Here is a 21,715-nt window from a genome sequence, read left to right as displayed (position 1 = left end):
TAGATAGTGGCTTCAAAGTACGGCGCAGTTCCGTTTCCACGAAAGCGAGTCGGGAGTCCGGCATACGTATGGTGACGGACTGAGAAGACCCGGTCATTCGATGTAAGTCCTCGTCCAGGATATGTGCACCGTCGGCCACGTCGAAGGAGTGGACGGGGAAATCTTCCCGCCGGAAACGCGGAGCCTTGAACGACGGCGTGAGGGACAACTTAGCGAAGTCCTCGTCCAACGCCGTAACCAGGTCAGTGAGCATTGGGTCGGGTGGTAGAGAAGTCGGATTAGACCAGATCGTCAACTTTTTATCCACATCGGAGCCCGGGGAGGGAGCGACGGAGGCCAGACGGTCCGCCAACCAATCAGCAACCTGTGAAAGGCCCAAGTGTGTATCAATCTCGGGAGATGGAGGGTCATAGTTGGGGCGAAATGATCCTTCCGAGGAGGAGGAACGACGTCGTCGTCTATGTACGGGTGAGTGACTACGAGAGCGACTACGAGAGCGACGACGGGAACGAGCAGACTTGGACGAGTGCCGAGAGACAGTCGGAGGCGACGAGGTGTACAATGTTCGAGACCGAGAAGCACCCGATGTGGAGGGGGCCTCAGGAATGGCAGTAGCAGTAGTCGGGGCCGTCAGCGTCGCCGGCGTCGCAGGAGGCACCGTCGGCGTCGCTGAGGTGGGTTGAGCTTGCGCAAACAATGACTGCATCCAAGCTTGCATCCAAGATGGATCCATGAACGATGACGGAAGGGCATGTCCATAAGTAGGAGGCGCAGCACAAGTCAAAGGCGCCGAAGTAGTCAGAGGCGCCGTATACATCGAAGACATCAGAGGCGCCGGACCAAGAGGCGCCGGATACATCGGAGGCGCCGGACCAAGAGGCGCCGGGTAGATCGGAGGCGCCGGACCAAGAGGCGCCGGAGGCGCCGGGTAGATCGGAGGCGCCGGGTAGATCGGAGGCGCCGGACCAAGAGGCGCCGGAGGCGCCGGACCAAGAGGCGCCGGGTACATCGGAGGCGCCGGACCAAGAGGCGCCGGAGTTGTCGTCGTAGATGGTAGAGGTGACAGGAAACCCGAAACGGGCGATGCTGCAGACGATGATGTCGAAGCAGATGACGGTAAGGGTGGTGTAGGAGACCGTGTACGGTCGGATGTCGTGCCATGGGAGGCAGACTCTACGTTGGATGACATGTTGGCGAGTCGACGCACACGCTGGGTGAATCGTTTCCGAGACACTCTGAGGTAGGCGGTGAAGGCGACTGGCGACAGGGGACTACAATAACTGCAACGCTCTGTGAGGGTACACGGGGTTGTACAGTCCAGGCAGCAGGGGTGGGGGTCCCGTCCAGATTTATTCCCTCGGCAGCGAGAGCAGCGAGACATACTGGAATTGAAGCAAAAAACATAACGATGTGTAAACACACAACGTGAAACATAATGTAACTCAACATAACTTATTCTTGTTACAAAGTTAATAAGAGCAAACAATTACGCTTCAAACACGCCGAAAACAATCATTAAACTTAATGTAAAACTCCAACCATAGAGCGAATTCAAGACACAAAACACGAAAGTACGTGGACATGTAGTGAATCGCAACAGGGCGGGAAAAAATGGCGGTAAACCAAAATGGCGGGAAACAACAATACGCTCGGAAAAACCGTGACGAGAGTCAGAACCCGAGCGAGAAACATTACCAATTAACAATATAATGAAGGCAAAGGTAATACAGCAGACTTTTGTCGTAGAAAACGAAAGAAAGTCAGGACCAAGTAAACTCTCTTTAATAATTCCACTGAGGGATACAGTTCACGTCCGATCCATGTGGTTGACAAAGCAGTTATGAGTTTTGACATGACGTCATGTCTTCCGGGTCACGTGCCGACTGTGTGGGAGGGGGCGCTGCTTCCTGGACAGATGGAAACAACTTTCTTCAGCAGCTGGATCTCACACAGTTCGTCTCTCTGTCAAAGACAGCAGTAAATGCAATACGGAGTAATGCAGGATAAGTTAAAAAATATAAACTATAGAAACAAGTTCAAACTTTTAATGTATCTAATCAATTACACTATTTTCTATGATGAACAATTTGTGGATAAGTTCACTTTTATATGTGAACTCTGTTGCTATGTTGTTTTATAACAACGTTTCCAATCTAAATTCCCTTTCTGGGACTAAAAATGTTGCCACCTGACAACTTTTTCACAACTGTACTCAAAATCAGTCGTGTAACATGTTAAGTGCCTCTTGCACATGAAACACAATATTTTCATGTCCATTTCATGTTCATTTGGGTGCGTTTTGGCGCACTGTTTTTACTGCTGCGTTTTCGTGCACAGTCCTGGCCACCCAGTTGGCGGTACAAATGCTTTGCATTCCTGCTGTCGACTGAAATCTGCACATTGAAATCCATGTTGTTAGTCAAGCATAGTTGCCTTTTTACGGCAAGCATGGGTTGCTGAAGACTACTTTAACTATTGGGTAGTGTGGCAAGGACTATGGGACTAGTGCCAAACTACAGCGCTGCAAGGTTGCTAAGGAGCAATTCTAACCAGGAATCATCATGGGTTCTTAAAAACATAAATATGCTCTCAACTACTTACCCTTATAATGGGGTTTTCATACTCCATCTTGAATGTTCTGGCTGTTCCCAGCAGCTGTCCTTGGTGCACAAAGTCAAACAATGCCCACAGCTCCTGAACAAACACAACATCTGTATTGAGTAACCTTCTTTTGTATAACATATTTCCCTCGATCGTTACGTCCGAATTTAACTCAAACTTCCGTACCGATTCCATCAAAATCTTAATGTTTGCCATCCATGCATGATGTCCGCAGGGAGCACGGGTGGCCCTGTCGTCTGAGGTGCTGCAATTCACTGCAGAAATTGCGTCCCTTGCGCACACCAGACACCTAAGCTTGCGATTTGTCCTGATTATGTTTCTAGTTTTATCAGCATCATACACATGCTCGTTGGTTTCACCAAACGAGACCTGCATCACTTCAGGCTTTCCTCTGAAATTAAGCTGACACACTGTGATATAACTGGAATACTGTTAAACCCAACCCCAACACACTCACTCGCTCACAATGTTTATAAGAAAAGCTTTCAAAATATGCAGCTTCTGATAGTCCTAAATTCGAGTGTTCGAAATTAAAGGGGATCCTTTGATCCTGGAAGTCTACAGCGGCAGTATTTGAATCTAGGGAGTCTTTAGCTTTTAACCTAAGGCTAAAAAAAAATAGGCACCGCCCACCGCACCCACATAAAGTCTGCCCAATGTTTCGTTTTTATTACTTTAAAAAAAATGCAATCCAATATAACACAGTTACTTCCCTTTACAGGCACACTGCTTTACTGCGCATCTCGTGCTATGATTATGGTGCCAATGGGGGTTTGCATGCTTGTTTATGTAGGGAGGCCCTTTCCAAGGTTGATGGTAAACAACTGTTTACTTGGTTACATACTAGTTTGAACAAGCACAAAAAACAAAAGAAACGCCCACCCGCACTATATTTTCAAAAGTCATTGCCTGAGACCAATTCTTTTATTTTCATAAGCCTGAAGACTTGACATGGCCCTTTGACTTTAATGCCTAATTTCAAACACTGCTCTAACAATTCAAAGCCTTTGTTTAGGTTCAACAACCGGTACAAGTTTATTAGGCTTAAATAATGGAATAAAAGTATGCATTTTTCAAAGACATTTTCATATTTGACATATTTTCCCTCTTAGCTACTATTTGAGATGTCCATTCAAAGGCGATCCAGGTGTTTTGTTGTAAGGAATATGGTGTGTTTTCCCCCACATTACCATATTTATTTTAATTGTTGATTTAATTAATGCTTGGTCAATATGTCTCAACATCACCACCAGTCAGAGACCTTGTATCATTGTGGGACTTACATTTCAACACCATGTGAATAGAAAGCATGGTCTCACTGATCAGCATAGTGTCATATTCAGAACTTGCTCTCTGCGATATTTTATGCATGTAAATAATTCGTGAACAAAATGACAAAATTCACAATTTGGGGGAGGACAAATGTAATAGTATAATTTTAGGCTCAAGTCTTAACTATTATGGCAAAACGGTAAAGGCGGCATCTGTGCACTCCTCAGTGACTCACCCTGAGATTGTTCTGGACCGGCGTGCCAGTCAGGATGATCCTGTTCCGGGCACCGATAGCGTGAACCCCTTTTGTTGTCTTAGTCGGGTTCTTGATCTTGTGGCCCTCGTCCAGAATCACATAGTCCTGGAATAGTCAAACATACATAGTTTCAGAAATGTGAGGCGGTAGGCATTTATTTTTTATATAAGTACAGAGGCAGGATAAAGATAAAAACCTAATTATTCATTATGGTATAATAGGTAAAAACGTAATTGGAATCAAAATAAGTATTATTGCATCTTATCACATAAACTCAATATGTTAACTTTCCAGCACAAGCTAAGACCTTTTAATTTTTATTGGTTGTTTTGCAAAATAATTGTCAAAAAAATGCAATGAAGGTGGTCGGACGAAGAATTGACACAATTTAAACCTCCAGAATAGCATGATTAGGACTGCTACTAATCAATGAAAAAGAAACAAATTTTAACATGCAAGACACCAAAATACACTTAATTGGTTAGGTTTTTTTTTAATAATCTTAATAAAGATTTTTATATAGCTTATTCACCATATTTTATTAACAGCGATGATAAAACCTTGTGCGTTTTTTTCATTTCATCTAATCAATGCTAATAAGCAAAACAGTGTCGCCCAAAATTATTTTTTTCAAAAGTCATTTTATTTGTTTCAAAGTTCAGTTTATTTTGTCTGCTGGACTTGTAAACCAACTAAAAAAGAATATAAGGCCTAAAACAAGCAATTATTGAGATTATCATAAAATCATCTTCAATCAAGATTATGTTCTTGCAGTTGTTCGAATTCTGACTAATTACTGTCAAAGTCCAAGTGCATTTAAGGCAGTGAGGCCACCATGCCCACAAGTAGAATTAATAACAAGACATCTACAACAAACACTGAGCTCACCCAGACAAATTCAGCTCCATCTTTCTGAGTGAGTTGTGTCGAGCTGGTGACAACAAGACCATAGGATGTGAGACAGACACCATTACGCCGCTGCACCTTGGCCAGAGCTCGCTCCTTCTCCCGCTTGCTGTTGCCGTGGTACAGCGTCACACGGATACCCGGAGCCCTGGTCAACACAGTCAAGAGTGAGTGAGTGAGTGAGTGAGTGAGTGAGTGAGTGAGTGAGTGAGTGAGTGAGTGAGTGAGTGAGTGAGTGAGTGAGTGAGTGAGTGAGTGAGTGAGTGAGTGAGTGAGTGAGTGAGAGTGAGTTGGACAGTATTCCAGTTATATCCTTGGGTGTCAGCTTGATGTGGGAGGAAGCCCAAAGTGATTCAGGTCTCAGACAGTTACCACTTTGGTGAGACCCAAAAGTCTGAGTATGCTGCTGACAAACCTACAAACATAATCAGGTTGGAATGGGATTCAAACCCACAATCACAGATTCCTAGCATCCCCAGGGGATGTAACTCTGCATATCAAATTGTGACGCCTAAGATGACTGGGCCGCTCATGCCCTCTAAAATCCACAAAATCCAGTCAAAAATGAGCTGCAGACTAGATGGATTGTACCTAGCTGTTAGACTCTCATAACATTATATTCCGTTGGGGGAATCTATACAGATCTGGAACTGGTGTTTTGTGCAGTGAGGTACGGGGGCGGATCAAGAGCATTCATATTACGGAGGATGATGAGACATCAGCCGGAGTGTATGGAAACTGCCATCCTCCTTACCAGTAGGGGGAGGGGGATGAAATGGAGTTTGACGTCGCGTGTAAGATTATTGCACTTATATAGTGACATGCATGCACGTGTGTGTGTGCGTGTGGCTGCATGTACTAGTCCTGACTGATGCCGATTTATAGTGCTAGCCCACTGAGATACCATACCGCAGTTAAACATGAATATCCCACTCACAGTTTTAGCCCCTTAATGCCAAGCGACAGGCAGGGTAACAACAAGTACCATCTTTTAATATCTTTTGGTATGACCCAGACGGGGATCGAACCCTGGACCTTCCTATCTCCGGGTGGAGGCTCTACCACTAGACCACGGAGGCGGTCTCCTTACCAGTGGGTAAACTGAGGAATGAAAATAGAGGAAGAAGCACTCCAGTTTGGAGAGTAGCTATTGGATTGTTAGTAACGCTTGCTAGTTTGTCAATGATCATATTTCTTCCTCTTGTTCATTAAAGGACAAGAAATTGTCCCAGTTTTCTTGTTGCAAGTTTTATCACCAAACACAGGCAACAACTCAAGCCACCAATCAGAAGTCCACTATATATCTTAAATTTATCATGAAACATATGATGTCATCTTTTGTTTCGTCACATCATAGCATACCAGCTAACATTGTCATTTCCAGGAAGAAATAATAACAATCACAATAAACGGCTGCAAATAAAATTACACATTTATCTCCTACATATACCACCCACCATTTGCTGAATTCTTTCTCCCAGTTGGGGATGACAGACACAGGCATCACAATCAACACCGACTTGATCTTGTCCATGTCAAACATCCCAGACAGAAACCCAATCACCTGGATCGTCTTTCCTAATCTGAAACATTTATTGATTATGTCAAGGCCACACCAATTTTGACAAACCTACCCTAAATCTTACCAAAGAAAAAAACGTTAAAATGTTAACTTGTTTGAAAATATAACACGTATAAAACTCAACATGCTCAAGAGGACTGTTTCATGACATTATTCTATTTGTTTTGTTGGTCTGTTTGTTGTTAACAGCAATATTCCAGCTATGTGACAGCGGTCTGCAAATAATCGAGTCTGGACAAGACGATTCAGTGATTAACATCATAAGCATTGACCTACGCAATTGGGATACGATGACATGCATCAACCAAGTCACCAAGTTTGACCCCATTAGTCGCCTCTTACGACAGCATAGTCGCCTTTTAAGGTAAGCATAGTCCCAACCCGAATCTTCATGAATGGTTCTTTTTAGTGTTAAGGCTTAAAAAATGTGTGGTTTAATGGGGGGCTTACCCTAAATCTTTATAATTTGTTTTTTGTCGTTCAAGTGTTCATCTGTATTGTGTGCCGCACTCAGCAATATTCCAGCTATCATGGCTACAGTATATGACAGCAGCCTGTAGATTATCAAGTCTGGGCCAGACAATTCAGTAGTTATTATTGTGAGCAATGATCCACGCCTTTGGGGTGGGATGACATGCAACCAACCAAGTGAGTGAGTATGTTTTACACCACTTTTAACAGTCAAGCTATATCAAGGCCAGAGAGCATCACCAGAAAGCAGGCTTTCCACATTGTACCCATGTGGGGAATCAAACCCGGGCTCTTGGCATGACGTGGAGACGCTTTAACCATGTTAATAATGTTTTTAATAATGATTCACTCAAATAGTTTGTAAGATGTAAAAACTCACATAGGCTGAAAGGTTTCTCAAATTTGTAGATAACAATGATATGTAAAACATCTGATTTTTCTCCAAATGTTAAGGATGGGTTTCCAGCTTTTTTAAAAAACATTTGGGTGCAAGTGAACAACAGCGTGGCTACGAAAGCCTAATGGTGCCACTTTGGTAGCATAACTTTAATTTTTTCAAATAAAAATTACTTGTTATTTCAATTATTAACTTGAAATTTCGAGTTCTTTTTCTACAATAATCGAAGCATCAAGAAAAAACTCGAAATTTTAGTAAAATCTAAATATTTTTTACATTTGTATACATATCCTGCACAACCCCTTAATGCATTCACTGCTTAACTTACGACAACAAAAAGACAGCGCTCGGTGATGGTCTTGAGTGAAGAAATAAAGGTGTTTCACATTCTACTCCTGCTTTTTGCATGGACCATCATGCTGTCATGTGACCTTAATGACATGTCACCTTCCTTACATCACTGCCTGTCGCCCAAGCTTAAAAACAAACTTGAATCCAAAGTGGGAAGGCAAGTCTGCGACAGATGTGTCCTTAAACTTAGTAATGCAGGATAAGTATACAAATGTAAAAATTATTTAAATTTCACTAAATTTTTTCTTATCCTGCATTACTCCTTAATGCATCTGTAATAATGACAGTTTGGAGGTGGGTAACCTTCAGAAGTAAAAAAACTCAATAATTCACACCCCAAAACAACAACACATGTTTGTCAATAATACGTGAGGCGGAAAAAGCTCAGAAAAACATCATAACGGTAGGGTTAATACAAAAGGATTATAGGAATTAAAGGGTAAGACCCTAAACATATTTGGTAATAAAGAATACTAGCTTCACAGATAAAAATCTTTACCCACTATGTCACCGGGCCAAAGCCTGATAAAAAAGCTTAATTTCTTCCACTGGCTGTGTCTCAGTGACTTGTGCGGGAAGTAGACTGGCTCCGTATAGGACGAGTTCATTATTTGCGTCAAGGGTTGGTTACCTGCTGGGCTACTACCAGAGGACCAAAACTTTGCATGCCCTCGACTGCTTCAAGAGCCCCATCATGAAGACAATGACTGGCGAAAACTGTGTTGGACCTCCAAAAACATCTTTCCATGATCGATTTAGTAGAACAGTTACTATGTAACGCCATGGTAGAGGATAACACCCTGATCTCGGGAGGATTATTTGCTCTCGGAGGATCACGTTTGGTGATCTCATAAGCCTGAAGGATGACTGCGCGTAACCATATGGTGTTGCGTCTAACTTCTGTCGTGGACGTAGGAGATACGGGTATGAATAACCGTTTCCTCAAACCACGTCTAGTTTTGGAATGGCGGATGAAACCTCGAAGTGCTCGTACTGGGCACAAGTGCAGTTCACCCTTATCTTCAGCACCCACAATCATTGATATTGGTGTGATAGTGAATGAACGATTGGGTGCTATATAAACCAAGCACAACCCGATACGCTCCGTGCGTACCATGCCCATATAGGACCAGGGTGATGTCGACCAGCATGTAGCTTGCTCACCCATGTTGCCATGGCTAATGCCACGAGAAATATTGTTTTCTTGGTGAGGTCATGAAAAAAGGATGCGTCGAGGGGCTCAAAGGGGGGGCCCTCGTAAACCTTGAGGGTGAGGCAGTTTGTTGTGAGGGCGGATGAGTAGGTTGGACCACTGTGGGAGGGGGAGTGGATCTTCTTCTGAGCTCGACAAACCGCCCTCTCGTCGGCCACCAGGGCGCGACCAAAGTCGGAGCAAGATTCCTTGTCTCCTTGATCTTTTGTATCACCTTGGGAAGTATAACAGGTGGTGGAAAACCTTACGCTTTTAGGCCTTCCTAAAGGAAGCTGAATGCATTCACCGCCCAAGCCTGCTGATCCGGTAACAGGGAGACATACGTCATAAGTTGGTGGTTTTGCAAGCTGCAAACAGGTCGATGTTTGGTTGCCTGAACCTCTGACGCAGTAACTGATATGCTTGTGTGTGAAACGGTAGCCATGACGTATTATGTTGAGTACAAAGTCATCCTTGAGAATGGTCCAGTTCTTCCAGAACAGATTCAGTCTCCCGCCCACTGGGGTGTCAACAATTGGGATGACTAGGGGCAGTTCCCAGTCGTGACTGTCCAACACTTCAGTGTATGTACCCCTCGTATCACTTCCCCAGGTATTTACATGGCGGGAGTGATAAGAGCCCTGAGGTTTACCTCTGCCATGTCCTCTTCCACAAAAAGAATCCTGGTCTTGACCTTCCTTGAGAGAATAGAGTCTTGGATTGAAATTGCCCAACCTGCCAACCAGCTGGGATAGACTTGAGAGTCGTGTTCTAGAACCTTGTGCGCGGTCTCATCCCTGGCATAAGTTGGAAACTTTGCTGTGATAACATGTCAGTCCTAACCACATTGTGTAGTATATTTACATTCGAGTGTACTGGAAGTGACCTCTGAACTTGACTACGTGTACGCATGCGTGAGCGGAAGCTGAGGTAGAGATGGGAAAAATAAGGAAAGGAAGCAGCGTGTTTATGGATGGCGGGGATTTGACATGAACTGTCAGTGGTGTTGAGTGAGAGAAGGACTAACCAGGGCCAACATTGGAAAGGGCCATAAAGGTAATTAACAGCCGTGTGTGTCTGAGATCTGTTCATTGAACTGAGAGCTAGAAGACCAAGGTTGACATAGGAGCAGGCGCTTGAACTCAGATGCAAACTCTATGTAACGCCAAAGCTTCTAGTATTTAAAAACATGTATATGTTAAATATAAGTAGCTAAGAATTGTGAACAATTTCACTACCCTTGCAAGTAAACAATTGTAACAAATTCAAAACAACGAGCCACGTGACAGTCTTTTCACACCAAAATCACCCACATAATAATACACAAATCAGTGATGTAAAATGAAAAGAATACATCACCAATCGTATATAAATTTAGAATAATAGCCAAACGAAAGGTCTAAAAATATCCAATTTGAAGAGCCCTGCTGAGAGATGTCCAGCGGCGATGATCTATACAAAAAGCAGGAGTGGAATATAGAAACATCTTTATTTCTTCACCAAAGACCATCGCAGCAGCAAATTGTTGTCATAAGGTAAGCAGTGAATGCAATAAGGAGTAATGCAGGATAAGCATAAAATTCTAGTTTCTTAAATAAACTTGAAGTAACGAGAAAGCAACAGAAATTACTAGAAAATAATCAAAATAACGAGAAAAAACTCTAACGAAAAATAATCGAAAGCAGCGAAAACTTTCTGAAATATTGAGGTTTTTTTAAAATAAACTTGAAATAATCAGATAATGAGAAAATAATAGAAATTATGAGATAATATTTGAAGTAACGAGAAAATAACCGAATAGAAAATATATAATCGAAGTAACAAGAAAAAACTCGAACTTTCAAAAACATAAACAAATAACTAAAATAAGAAGAAACATTGAACATGTTGATAAAAGAATTATGCTACCAAACATTTGCCAAAGTGGCACCATAAGGTGCTCGTACTAGGCTGGGTTTCCTGAAACACAAGTAATACAACACTTTCACTGAGCTACAGATAAGCTGTGTATTTGTGTAAAAATACCCCCCAAAACTATTCAAAACTCAATTACTTTCTATAACCTTGCGTTCACCAACACATGCATTAAATGGAAAACTCAATTGTTTGAAAACAGAACGCGTAAATACCCAATGAATTTTTTGCGTACAACAGCATGCGTACAACTGAGCTAATTTCCGAAACACAATTACGAGCTCATTTACTTTCTGAGTCAAGCCAATATTTAGGATTGTTTAATTTTTTTTTAAATCTCAAAATGCTTACTCATTTTGCGAAAAAACACAATTAAAAGTGATGAATAGATGAGTGAAAAAATATTGGTTACCCAATGAAAAATGTAATAACCCAATTAAAATAGAAATCTTTGGGTTATAACTCAATTGCTCAAAAAGTTATCTGGAGCTATGCTTTCACATTGTTAACTCAAAAGAACCCACTTCACCCCCATGGTGGCAACATGTACATGTAAATGCACCTAAAACACAAGTGTGAAAACTTGTGGTGTCACCATAGTGACTTAGTTCAAATATGTCAATAAGGGAGGTGGACATAAAATCCATCTGGTGTCTTTAGGCAGCTTGGATTGAATACTCCCCAGGGAGTTGAAAATAATAAATGGAATTCATACAGATCCACTGATCTTGCTGATCTGGGAACAAACATATAAACTGAATTTGAGCAGAGATGAGTGCAGTATATAAATGTATAATATGAAAAAAATAACCATAATAATTTATTTGGGGCTCAAGAATCCCACTCCCATAAGTTTTGAATATGAATTTGTTTACCCCATGTCATCTCCCAGAATGCCGCCCTTCTTCTTCCTGAAGAGGTCCCAGAACCACAGCAGGCCTTCCTTCTGATGCATGTAGATTCTCTCATAGAACTCCCTGTACAGGTAGAAACCCTCGCCAAGATGTTCCATGGTGCCGTCATCCTCCTCCGAGCTCCCCCCACCATACTGGGTCAGGTAGGCCTGGAAATCAACATGCATGGGAATTAAACTAAGTGTCCTTGGCAGTCAATTTGGAAGAAAATCGGTAATTTGTCAGTGAAATACAAGCTTACAAAGCCATAACATTCAGAGCTCCAGATAACATTTTGAGCAATTGAGTTTTCACTCGAAGGTTTTTTTTTAATTGTGTTATTTCATTTTTCATTGGGTAACCAATATTTTTTAACTCATCTATTCATCACTCTATTGGGCATCTTGGGTTTTTCCCAAAATGAGTAAGCATTTTGAGATTTAAAAAAAGAAAGAAGAAAGTTCTAAATATAGGCTTTACTCGGAAAGTAAATTAGCTCGTAATTGTGTTTCGGAAATTAGCTCCCATGTACGCATGCTGAAAATGCTTCTTTGGATGGGTATTTATACGTTCTGTTTTCAAACAATTGAGTTTTTCATTTAATGCATGTGTTTCTGTACGCAAATTAACTGAAGGTAATTAGGTTTTGAATAGTTTGGGGGTGGGGGGGTGGGGTGGTATTTTACGCAAATATGCAGCTTAACTGTAGCTCTGACATTAGATATTACTGAGTCTAGGCCTCACACCCCACCACAATGTCATCTGTCTCCCCCCACCCCAATGTCATCTGTCTATCCCCACCCCAATGTCATCTGTCCCCCCCTCCAAATGTCATCTGTCTCCCCCAACCCCTATGTCATATGTCTCCCCCCCACACCAATGTCATCTGTCTATCTCCACCCCAATGTCATCTGTCTCCCCCCACCCCAATGTCATCTGTCTCCCCCCACCCCTATGTCATCTGTCTCCCCCCACCCCAATGTCATCTGTCTCCCCCCACCCCAATGTCATCTGTCTCCCCCCACCCCCATGTCATCTGTCTCCCCCCACCCCCATGTCATCTGTCTCCCCCCACCCCCATGTCATCTGTCTCCCCCCACCCCCATGTCATCTGTCTCCCCCCACCCCATGTCATCTGTCTCCCCCCCCACCCCAATGTCATCAGTCTCCCCCCACCCCAATGTCATCTGTCCCCCCACCCCAATGTCATCTGTCTCCCCCCACCCCCATGTTATCTGTCTCCCCCCCCGTGTCATCTGTCTCCCCCCCACCCCAATGTCATCAGTCTCCCCCCACCCCAATGTCATCTGTCCCCCCACCCCAATGTCATCTGTCTATCCCCACCCCAATGTCATCTGTCCCCCCCCTCCCCCAAATGTCATCTGTCCCCCCCCTCCCCCAAATGTCATCTGTCATCTGATAATTTATTTGTTATTCTAATTAAACCATGTTATGTTGTACGAATGAGAAGCCAGCTTCCTGGGGGGAATAGGATCAGGGGAGGGTCACGGTAAAGGAGAAATAGGCCTGATACCATTATTACTTTTCATCATTTGGGAAATCCAAATTTGGAAATTATACTGACATGAACTGCAGACATGGTGCCAAATAGCCCATGAGCAGGTCCACATAAATCCAATCACTACCTCCATTTTCTTGATCCGTTTTGCCAACTTCTCTGTGTAGTGAATCCTCAGGGCCCGCTTGTTGAACTCCAGGGCTCTCTCGACCTGGCCGTGAGAAGCCAGCTTCTTGGCCCTGGTGACCAGTTTGTTGAACATGACCTGCTCATCCACCTGGTGGTCACCATCGGAACTCGAGGGGTGGCTGTCTTTCCTCGGTGGTTTAATGGATGTAGGGGATTCATGCCGCAAATTCTGAACTTCTGTGGATGTGATGGAGAACATTTAACATGTTTAATTTACATCGTTTTTTGTTTAACGGTGCACTCAGCAATATTCTAGTGGTCTGTAAATTATGGAGTCTGGACCAGACAATCCAGGGATTGATATCATGAGCATAAAAAAATGGTTGCTAATAGTTTATCAAAATGTAAGTGACAGGCGGACATGAGATTTGGAATCTACTGATAAGAGCGACGGGACTATGATGGCTGGAATGACCTCTTTGTTTATTCACAGTGGGAGCTTGCTTCTGCTGCCTGTCTCCCAATCTCAAGCATCTCCCCACTGTCTGCTGTTAGCCTTGCTCCTTGTATTGAATAAGTCCATGGGTGTAAAGTCGTTCTGTCCTTATAATAGGCAAGTCTAGATAAGCGGTCAGTCTGAGGATGCAAGTCTTTTATAGGACAACATATCATTATTTATATAATCTAGAAATTATTATTTAAAAGATTGATAGTTGCTTTAGAGACTTGTGAAAGTCTGTTTCTCTAGTCTACTTGCCTCTTTGGTATGGTAAACAAGGAAAAACTCACAATACACTTTATACACTATATACATGTCCCTATGTCACCGAGTCAGTATCATGTAGTCAATCACCAACAGACAATATGTATTTACACATAATTCTATATAATTATAGATAGCAGGGGAAAGTTTAACAAGTACGAAAAATGTATTATGCTTGCTGTTCAGGGTGGGTTTTTTATACGAATGATCAATTGTGCCAAGGTATTCAGCATGAAAACAGCAATATTAATTACCACTGCTGAAAGCAAACACTTATTTCTACACAATAAATGTTGGTTGTACAGTAGTATGTGCATGTCCTCCAGGAATAATCATACATAAATATAAATATTTGCAAGTTGCTGGAAATATTCAGCAAAACTACAATGAACATTCTTCAAAGAAAAAGTACTACTTCTACAATAAATTAAAATTGTTTGTTATTCCAGCTTGACGTCTGTGGAAATAAGGATACAATAGTACCAGTTAATAAATATTGGTATGTCAGCATTATAATGAACAGTCTCAAAATGGCATCTAGGATTCCGACAATATACATTTGTCATTGCAAATAACTACTTCCACACTAGATTTGCTACTTATACCACTTCTGTTGTGATAAATATACATAAACATAAATACACATCTGTCATAACTCGAAATTTGAGATAATAAATCAACTTTCATGTATGGAAAAACTGCGATAGCGAGAACTAAGATCTGATTTTAACATGTTTAATGAGATTGTGTAATGTTCAACATGTAAGATTATGTTTGTTGGTTGTTTAACGCCACACTCAGCATTATTACAGCTATATGACAGCTGTCTGTAAATAATTGAGTCTGAGATCGATGACATGCATCAACCAAGTCAGCGAGCCTGGCCCCTCGATCCCGTTAGTCGTCTCTTATGACAAGCATATAGTCGCCTTTTACAGCAAGGATGGGTTGCTGAAGATCTATTCTACCCAGGATCTTCACACTAAATAGCAATTGTATATAATTATGCTTTACATGAATATGATTTCATCAGCCTGTTTTATTTTTTAAAAAATTATTATGTACAGATTAAAATATAAAACGCAGCAAAGAGGGTTTTGGTGATCCTGGCACAGTCAGGCTGGTTAGGCTCATCATTAGCTCAGGGCCCTTGCCCCCTCTACACGCAGCCCAGACAGCGAATGGGACTAATCCTGTTTTGACTATTGAACATCTGGTACATAGCAGAGTATCGGCATGGTCATTTGTTGGACAGTAAGAGACCTTATCAGATGAAAGTCCTGACAGGGGCAGTGTGCCTGCCAGTTGGTTTCCCAGGGAAACTAATTCCACCGTTCACGGTCTTTAGAGGCCTGATATCTAGCCTAGCTGGATATATCGTATAAAGTTATCATCGTTATCTGAATTCATAGGGATTTTACAGCTTCATGATAAATACCATCGAATGACTGATATGGACCACAACAATATTTTTTTCTTAGACATATCAAAAGTATGTACAGAAAATGAAATCCTACAATGTTTCAAACCCCACCCAAACTTTGCCAGAGTGACGCCACATATTGCCAGTGTTGCACACCTTTGAATGGTCTCTTATCACTGATAGTGATGCCATCAAACTGCCTCTCCGTATTTTCAACATCAGAATCCATAATGATTGAATCTGTATCTTCAATGACAGTCAAATCAAACCAAAATACACATGTCGATGATATCCTGCCTTTCGAAAAGTGCGCCAATAAACAGGAAGTTCCATGTAACTTCGCTTTGCAGTTACCCCCCTTTAACAAACTCCCTGCACAGTCTAATAAACATTGCGTTGCGTGGAGCGTTCACAACACCATATTTTCATGAAGGAACTCAGGAGTATTAAGTCGGGCTGGGACGGGTAACTCGGGTACTGAGTAGGACCCGGGTACCCACAGGACTACCCAGACCCGTGGTTAGTCATGTGATATATTGTTTAATATTTAGAACTATATGGTTACAGAACAAGTCACTAATGTTCGCATTTCTTTCTGACTAAGCACCATTGCTTCTGACCTTTATAGGTTTGAATAAAAATAACACTTCAGTCAACTTCAGTGTATGCATGACCAGATCGTTTTATACATATATTTGAATACATTTTACCCCGGGCTACGCTCAAACTATTTCCTATCGGACAATTTGCACCAAACTCTTGAGACCTGTAGCGGGTACCCAGGTAGGGTCGGGTAATAGCGGGGTGGGTACCGGGTAGTCAATTTGGACTCGTCCCAGCCCTAGTATTAAGAAACCATAAGCTGAATATAGTCATCCTGGGACTGAGAGGGGGGTGAGAGTGGAATACGAATATGTTTATGGTTCTAATTTAGGAGTCTGTCAGGGACTAGCTGTGTTTCCCCATGTGCTTGCGCCCCGTTTGTCAACCACATGGGTATGGACAATTTGATCACCACACAAGTTGGTCAGAGGGAACTTTGACAATCTCTAGGAGAAGGTTCTAAAAAGCAGTACACTTATTTTGAGAGGGTCATGACCAAATGGACATTTGATGATACACTATAAAGTGTCATGCATTTTGTCTTTTCGGGGAGGGTCCTAATGAAAATATACATGGAAATGGGGATGGTCATCCAAAATGCCGACAACCATTTTTGACTTATTAACTTATACTAAGAAGCTAAAAATCATAATTAGGTTACTGTGATCCTGTTATCTACAGTATTGCTATTTTATAGAGGAACATATTTCGAAACTTGATTAGAACATAAGTGTACGTGCTGAAGAGGGACCCGTATACAGTTTCTTAAAATTCCAGGTACGCAACCTAGTCTTGTCATAGGAGGCGAAGAAATGGATAGGGTTGATTGTAAGGATCACTGACTTGGTTGATACATATGGCATCGTATCCCAATTGAGTTGATCGGCGTGTCCATGATATCAATCACTGGTTTGTCTGGTCCAGATTCGAATAATTTACAGACTGTCGTCATAAAGCTGGAATATCAATTTCCGAGTAAGACGTTAAGCAACAAACTTCCACTAATCACTCAAAACAAAATTGGTTTCAAGGGAGGAAGAGAATATGTGAATGTCAACTTCTTTATTATGAGGACACAACGTTTCGGAGTATATACTTAAAAATGGTTTGTAAAATAATCTATCGGTATGATGGGAAAAATATATTTCAAATTCCCTTTTTTAATTTGGCATTCTTGAGCAATGTGATAGAAATGTTTTTAGCCTTTACACTGGAACAAAGCCGCATTGTATGCTTGGAGTACCGTCTTCGTTTTAGAGGAGCCATTCATGGGGTCACTGAGCAGGTATATTTAGTCTGGGTAAGACAGTAACACAATTTGGGAGTTTTTAAAGGTGTGATTATCATGCTAGGCGTTAATATAAAAAGTCCCCCCCCAAGAAAACATTTCCGATTGTCAGGTTCGGTGGATCCGTATTTCAATTATTGAAAAAAATCCGCCCGATAATTTAACCCCGTCGGACGTTCTACTGAAACAATTGGTAGACCAAGCCTGTAAACGCAGCCTCTACCATATTTAACCTGTTGGAAAACGGTTTGTATGGCAAATGGTGTAGAACACTGTTTCTTTAATATTCATAATACCAAACCCTTTTCTATAGTGGGTGGGCGAGATGAGTTTAACGCCGCTATGTAAGAGTGATATCAGATATATCACGGTGTGTCGGATTGATATTGTAGGAAAGCCGGAAGTGAAGCAGGTCCGACGTACCGCTTTGTTTTGGTGAAACCAACGACCACGGGTATGATGTTGTGAGTGAGTGAGTGAGTGAGTGAGTTGGATTTAAACGTTAATTGACCGTATTTCAGTTATATCACGGTGTGTCAGATTGATATTGTAGGAAAGCCGGAAGTGAAGCAGGTCCGACGTACCGCTTTGTTTTGGTGAAACCAACGACCACGGGTATGATGTTGTGAGTGAGTGAGTGAGTGAGTTGGATTTAAACGTTAATTGACCGTATTTCAGTTATATCACGGTGTGTCAGATTGATATTGTAGGAAAGCCAGAAGTGAAGCAGGTCCGACGTACTGCTTTGTTTTGGTGAAACCAACGAGCACGGGTATGATGTTGTGAGTGAGTGAGTGAGTGAGTGAGTGAGTTGGATTTAAACGTTGTTTGACCGTATTTCAGTTATATCACGGTGTACCCAGATTAATCTGGGATGAAACCTGACAAGTGTAGATCATAATCGGGGCGAACTGGGAGTCGAACCCACTAATTCTGTCATGCCCAAGGGACGCAACTCTGCACAGCTAAGTGCGGCGCCTTAATTGGGCCACCTGTGCACCAGGTATCATCTAGACTGGAATAAGTAGGCCAACATCACGCTAAGCAAATTATATAAAAAATCGCGATATACCTTTTTCCTCTGCACTGGTGTATTCCATCCAAATGCTTGCATTAACAAAATTTTGTGTGTATAAAAAATTGGTGCGCCGAAGGAGGGAGCCGTTTATTTACTGCAGTTTTCCATGGTAAATTGGCAGCTCGCTTGACAAAAAACACAAGACGTTCTTTTAAGTATTGCCACAATTGCGATGTTATATTCTTGTAAAACGAAAAACCAAATAATTAACAACATTGTGAAATCAAAATAATAACAAATCACTTCTTAAATATTATGAGTCATTATCGCATCTTCCGAACTTGCGTTTGCTTTGCAATAGAAACACCCTTGCTTGATCGGATTGGTTTCTTGGCAGCATTGTGAAATTGCGAGTCTTTGGGTAAAACTCCACAAGCGATCTTTAAGTTGTTCCGGGTTGTTATAACCTTGACCTTGATTAAGTTGTCCCCTGAGGCGAGAAGGTCCGACTTGACAGATGAGGCATTGTTTAGACCTTTGTTCTTAGATCGTCCCGTGTAGGGTCTGTGTGCTTTCTTCGGCTGAACTGGAGGAGCCACGGAGGGAAGACTTGGCTGTGTCTTGCCGGGAGTCTGACAGGTCAAAGGAGCAGTGTGGCGCTGGAGGGCAGCCAGTTCATGCACAGCAAGCTGATGGTGTGACTTCAGCTGCTTCAGCTCTTCCTCCAGCTTCTTCCTCTGTTCCTCCTCCGCCTTCTTCTCCGTCTCCCACATTCCCGCCAGCTCCTCCAGTGTTTTCTTCACTTCCCGGAGCTCAGCCTGCTCCATTGTGAAACTGAGTTTATAGTTATAATAGTCTAGTCGGAACTGTTGTCTTTCAGCCTCGGCCTTCAGCCGCAACTCTCTCTCATGGCTCACTTCTCGCCTCTGTCGCTCATTCTCTTCTAGGAGTTTCTTGTTCTCACTGAAGAGATGATCGAGGAGGCTGAAGAAGAAATATGTTTACGATTAGAAGATACATACATGTATATTCAATCAAAGTTGAGCAATGCTTAGTTATCAATACCATTAAAACATAGATATAATTATCTTCCATTGTTCCTGGATGGATATAAGGATGTGGTAACTCATATTTTATCAAGGATAAATATAAACTCGGAGATCTCTTTTAAAATAAATAATAACGCTAAAAGGTATATGAGAGTTCACAGTGTTTACCTTTCCTCCAAATCTCCAACTTGAGACTTTAAGTCCATATACTGAACTGCGAACATAAAAGAAAAGATTATATACATATATATATTTCGAGACCAACTTGTTGACATTGTTGACAACTGTGACATTGTTGGGTTGAACGCATTTACAGTTTATCTGGATTACAATATACTAGATTTTACATTGACTGGATTATTGATAAATCTTCTTTTGTATATATTCCCATCGCTGAATTCAAATACATACATAAATATGTACAGTCATGCTTCCGGCCTCCCGACCTTCATCAATTACATGTTTTGGACCTTCCACTGTGTAGTGGAAACCAACAGAGTGTGCCTGATGAAGGCCGAGGGACCGAAGGCTGGACTGTGTATATTTATGGATTATTTATGTTTGTTTTAATGCAGTGTATTATTAACTTCACCACACATCAAGTGATTTTCTTCTGATATTCCAATTAAATTAATGACGACGACGCAAAAGACAATGCGTTCTTGGAGTATATTCAACACTTACCAAGTAAATGTTCTTTTTCTGTGGGTGTTAGTCTGATTGGGATTATTTCGCCCTCGTTCGTTTCAAGAATGGGCGAGAGAATCTTCCGTCGTCTCGACCGCACTTGAGGATGCAGACTCATCTGGAGAAAATGAAATCTGAATGTGAAACTAAAGACTAACATTTGAATCGTGGCTGCGAGGGTATGATAGTTACAGGAACATTAAAGAAGGCTGTTGTCTGAGACATAATGTAGTGTTCTACAGATATGTTTACACTGTTCAATAACCTTCAAAACCACACCTTTCCAACAAGACATTTCTGTTCTTTGGAAAATTCTAAATAAAGTGTTCTCACCTTATACACTTCGGTTAGAGTTGCACTGGTAAAAGGGTACACTCGACTGCAAACAACTCTGAAATTTCCAGGAAGCAAGAAATGTACGTCTGATTGCTACGATGTCGTGCTGTCGACTGGCTGGCAAACCAGGTATGTCGTCATGGAACCATTCTATGACGTCATCCTATTGTTCCTGTCTATGACGTCATTGGATTGGGCGATATGTCTCAAAGGGCGATAACCCTCTATTGTTGAAGATTTCGCGCTACGAGAGAGACAGAGACAGATAGCGAGTGAGAGATAGATAGAGAGAAAGAGAGAGACAGAGAGAGAGAGAGGGAGGGGGGGGGGGGGGGGGGGGGGGACGTATGATAAGAGTAACCTTTTATTTTGAGTACATTCTGTTATTTATCTAACAGTGTTGATATTTATCACATTGATGATTTCTAAATCTAGATACCGTACAGTAAATTTAATCCACTCAAGGGAAGATTTTATAGTCCATCCCTTTACTACTGTTTCGATCATCTCTAAAAACGTTATTATTGAGCAATGACACATTATCTTGCTTCTGAAGTATATTTAACCCCAAGGCGAATGAATTATTTCAGTTAGTTGTCTTGATCTCTTTGCTCAGGACAATATTCAAGCCTAACCTTCTATACCATAACATGACAAGTTTAATCCTGTCAAGGATGTTCCATTGTAACAATGAGTGGCCACAGTATGTCAACCTAGGCACCACTTTATTGAACCTGTCAGCAAAGCGGGGTGGATGACAAATGCTTGCAGAATACCCTTTCTTTGATACTCATTACACCAAACCTTTTTATAGCTAGTGAGTAAGTGAGATGGGTTAAACCCCCCGATGCCACAATCACATAAGCATGTGCGTCAAAATTATAACTCTGCATCCAGGGGGTTAACGCCGCTTTCAACAGTATTTCAGTTGTATAAGGGCGTGTCAACTTGATGTAGAAGGAAAGCCTGAAGTGATGCGGCTTCACTTTGGTGAAATCCACGACCACGTGTAATGTGTAGCATGGAGTTGAGGTGAGGGAAAAT

At 41.9% G+C, this 21,715-nt stretch overlaps 2 protein-coding genes across 2 annotated transcripts in view; both read right to left on the bottom strand.

Moving 5' to 3' along the window:
- The window catches only part of LOC124114066 (DNA excision repair protein ERCC-6-like), a 63,423-nt gene extending 47,403 nt beyond the window's left edge, over nucleotides 1–16,020 (bottom strand). Inside the window, exons 1-7 of the mRNA XM_046474607.2 lie at nucleotides 15,847–16,020; nucleotides 13,503–13,741; nucleotides 11,839–12,026; nucleotides 6,514–6,639; nucleotides 5,039–5,204; nucleotides 4,130–4,255; nucleotides 2,602–2,694 (exon numbers count right to left, since the gene is read on the bottom strand). Of these exons, the coding sequence (XP_046330563.2) occupies nucleotides 2,602–2,694; nucleotides 4,130–4,255; nucleotides 5,039–5,204; nucleotides 6,514–6,639; nucleotides 11,839–12,026; nucleotides 13,503–13,741; nucleotides 15,847–15,919 (1,011 nt within the window). The 5' untranslated portion in view covers nucleotides 15,920–16,020. The remainder of the gene's footprint in view (nucleotides 1–2,601; nucleotides 2,695–4,129; nucleotides 4,256–5,038; nucleotides 5,205–6,513; nucleotides 6,640–11,838; nucleotides 12,027–13,502; nucleotides 13,742–15,846) is intronic.
- Nucleotides 16,021–18,822: 2,802 nt separating this feature from the next.
- LOC125379977 (stress response protein NST1-like) lies at nucleotides 18,823–20,873 on the bottom strand. Its single transcript, XM_048395905.1, has 4 exons — nucleotides 20,669–20,873; nucleotides 20,333–20,453; nucleotides 19,817–19,862; nucleotides 18,823–19,583 (listed from the first exon to the last, which is right to left on the bottom strand). The coding sequence occupies exons 2-4, from the start codon at nucleotides 20,451–20,453 to the stop codon at nucleotides 18,923–18,925; spliced, it is 828 nt and encodes a 275-aa protein (XP_048251862.1). The 5' UTR covers nucleotides 20,669–20,873; the 3' UTR covers nucleotides 18,823–18,922.
- Nucleotides 20,874–21,715: the final 842 nt, after the last annotated feature.

Source organism: Haliotis rufescens, unplaced genomic scaffold (genome assembly GCF_023055435.1).
Source record: "Haliotis rufescens isolate VD_foot unplaced genomic scaffold, xgHalRufe1.0.p SCAF_15, whole genome shotgun sequence".
Lineage (NCBI taxonomy): Eukaryota > Metazoa > Mollusca > Gastropoda > Lepetellida > Haliotidae > Haliotis > Haliotis rufescens.
The sequence above is the reverse complement of the archived record's forward strand: the minus strand, read 5'-3'. Positions and strand labels throughout refer to the sequence as shown.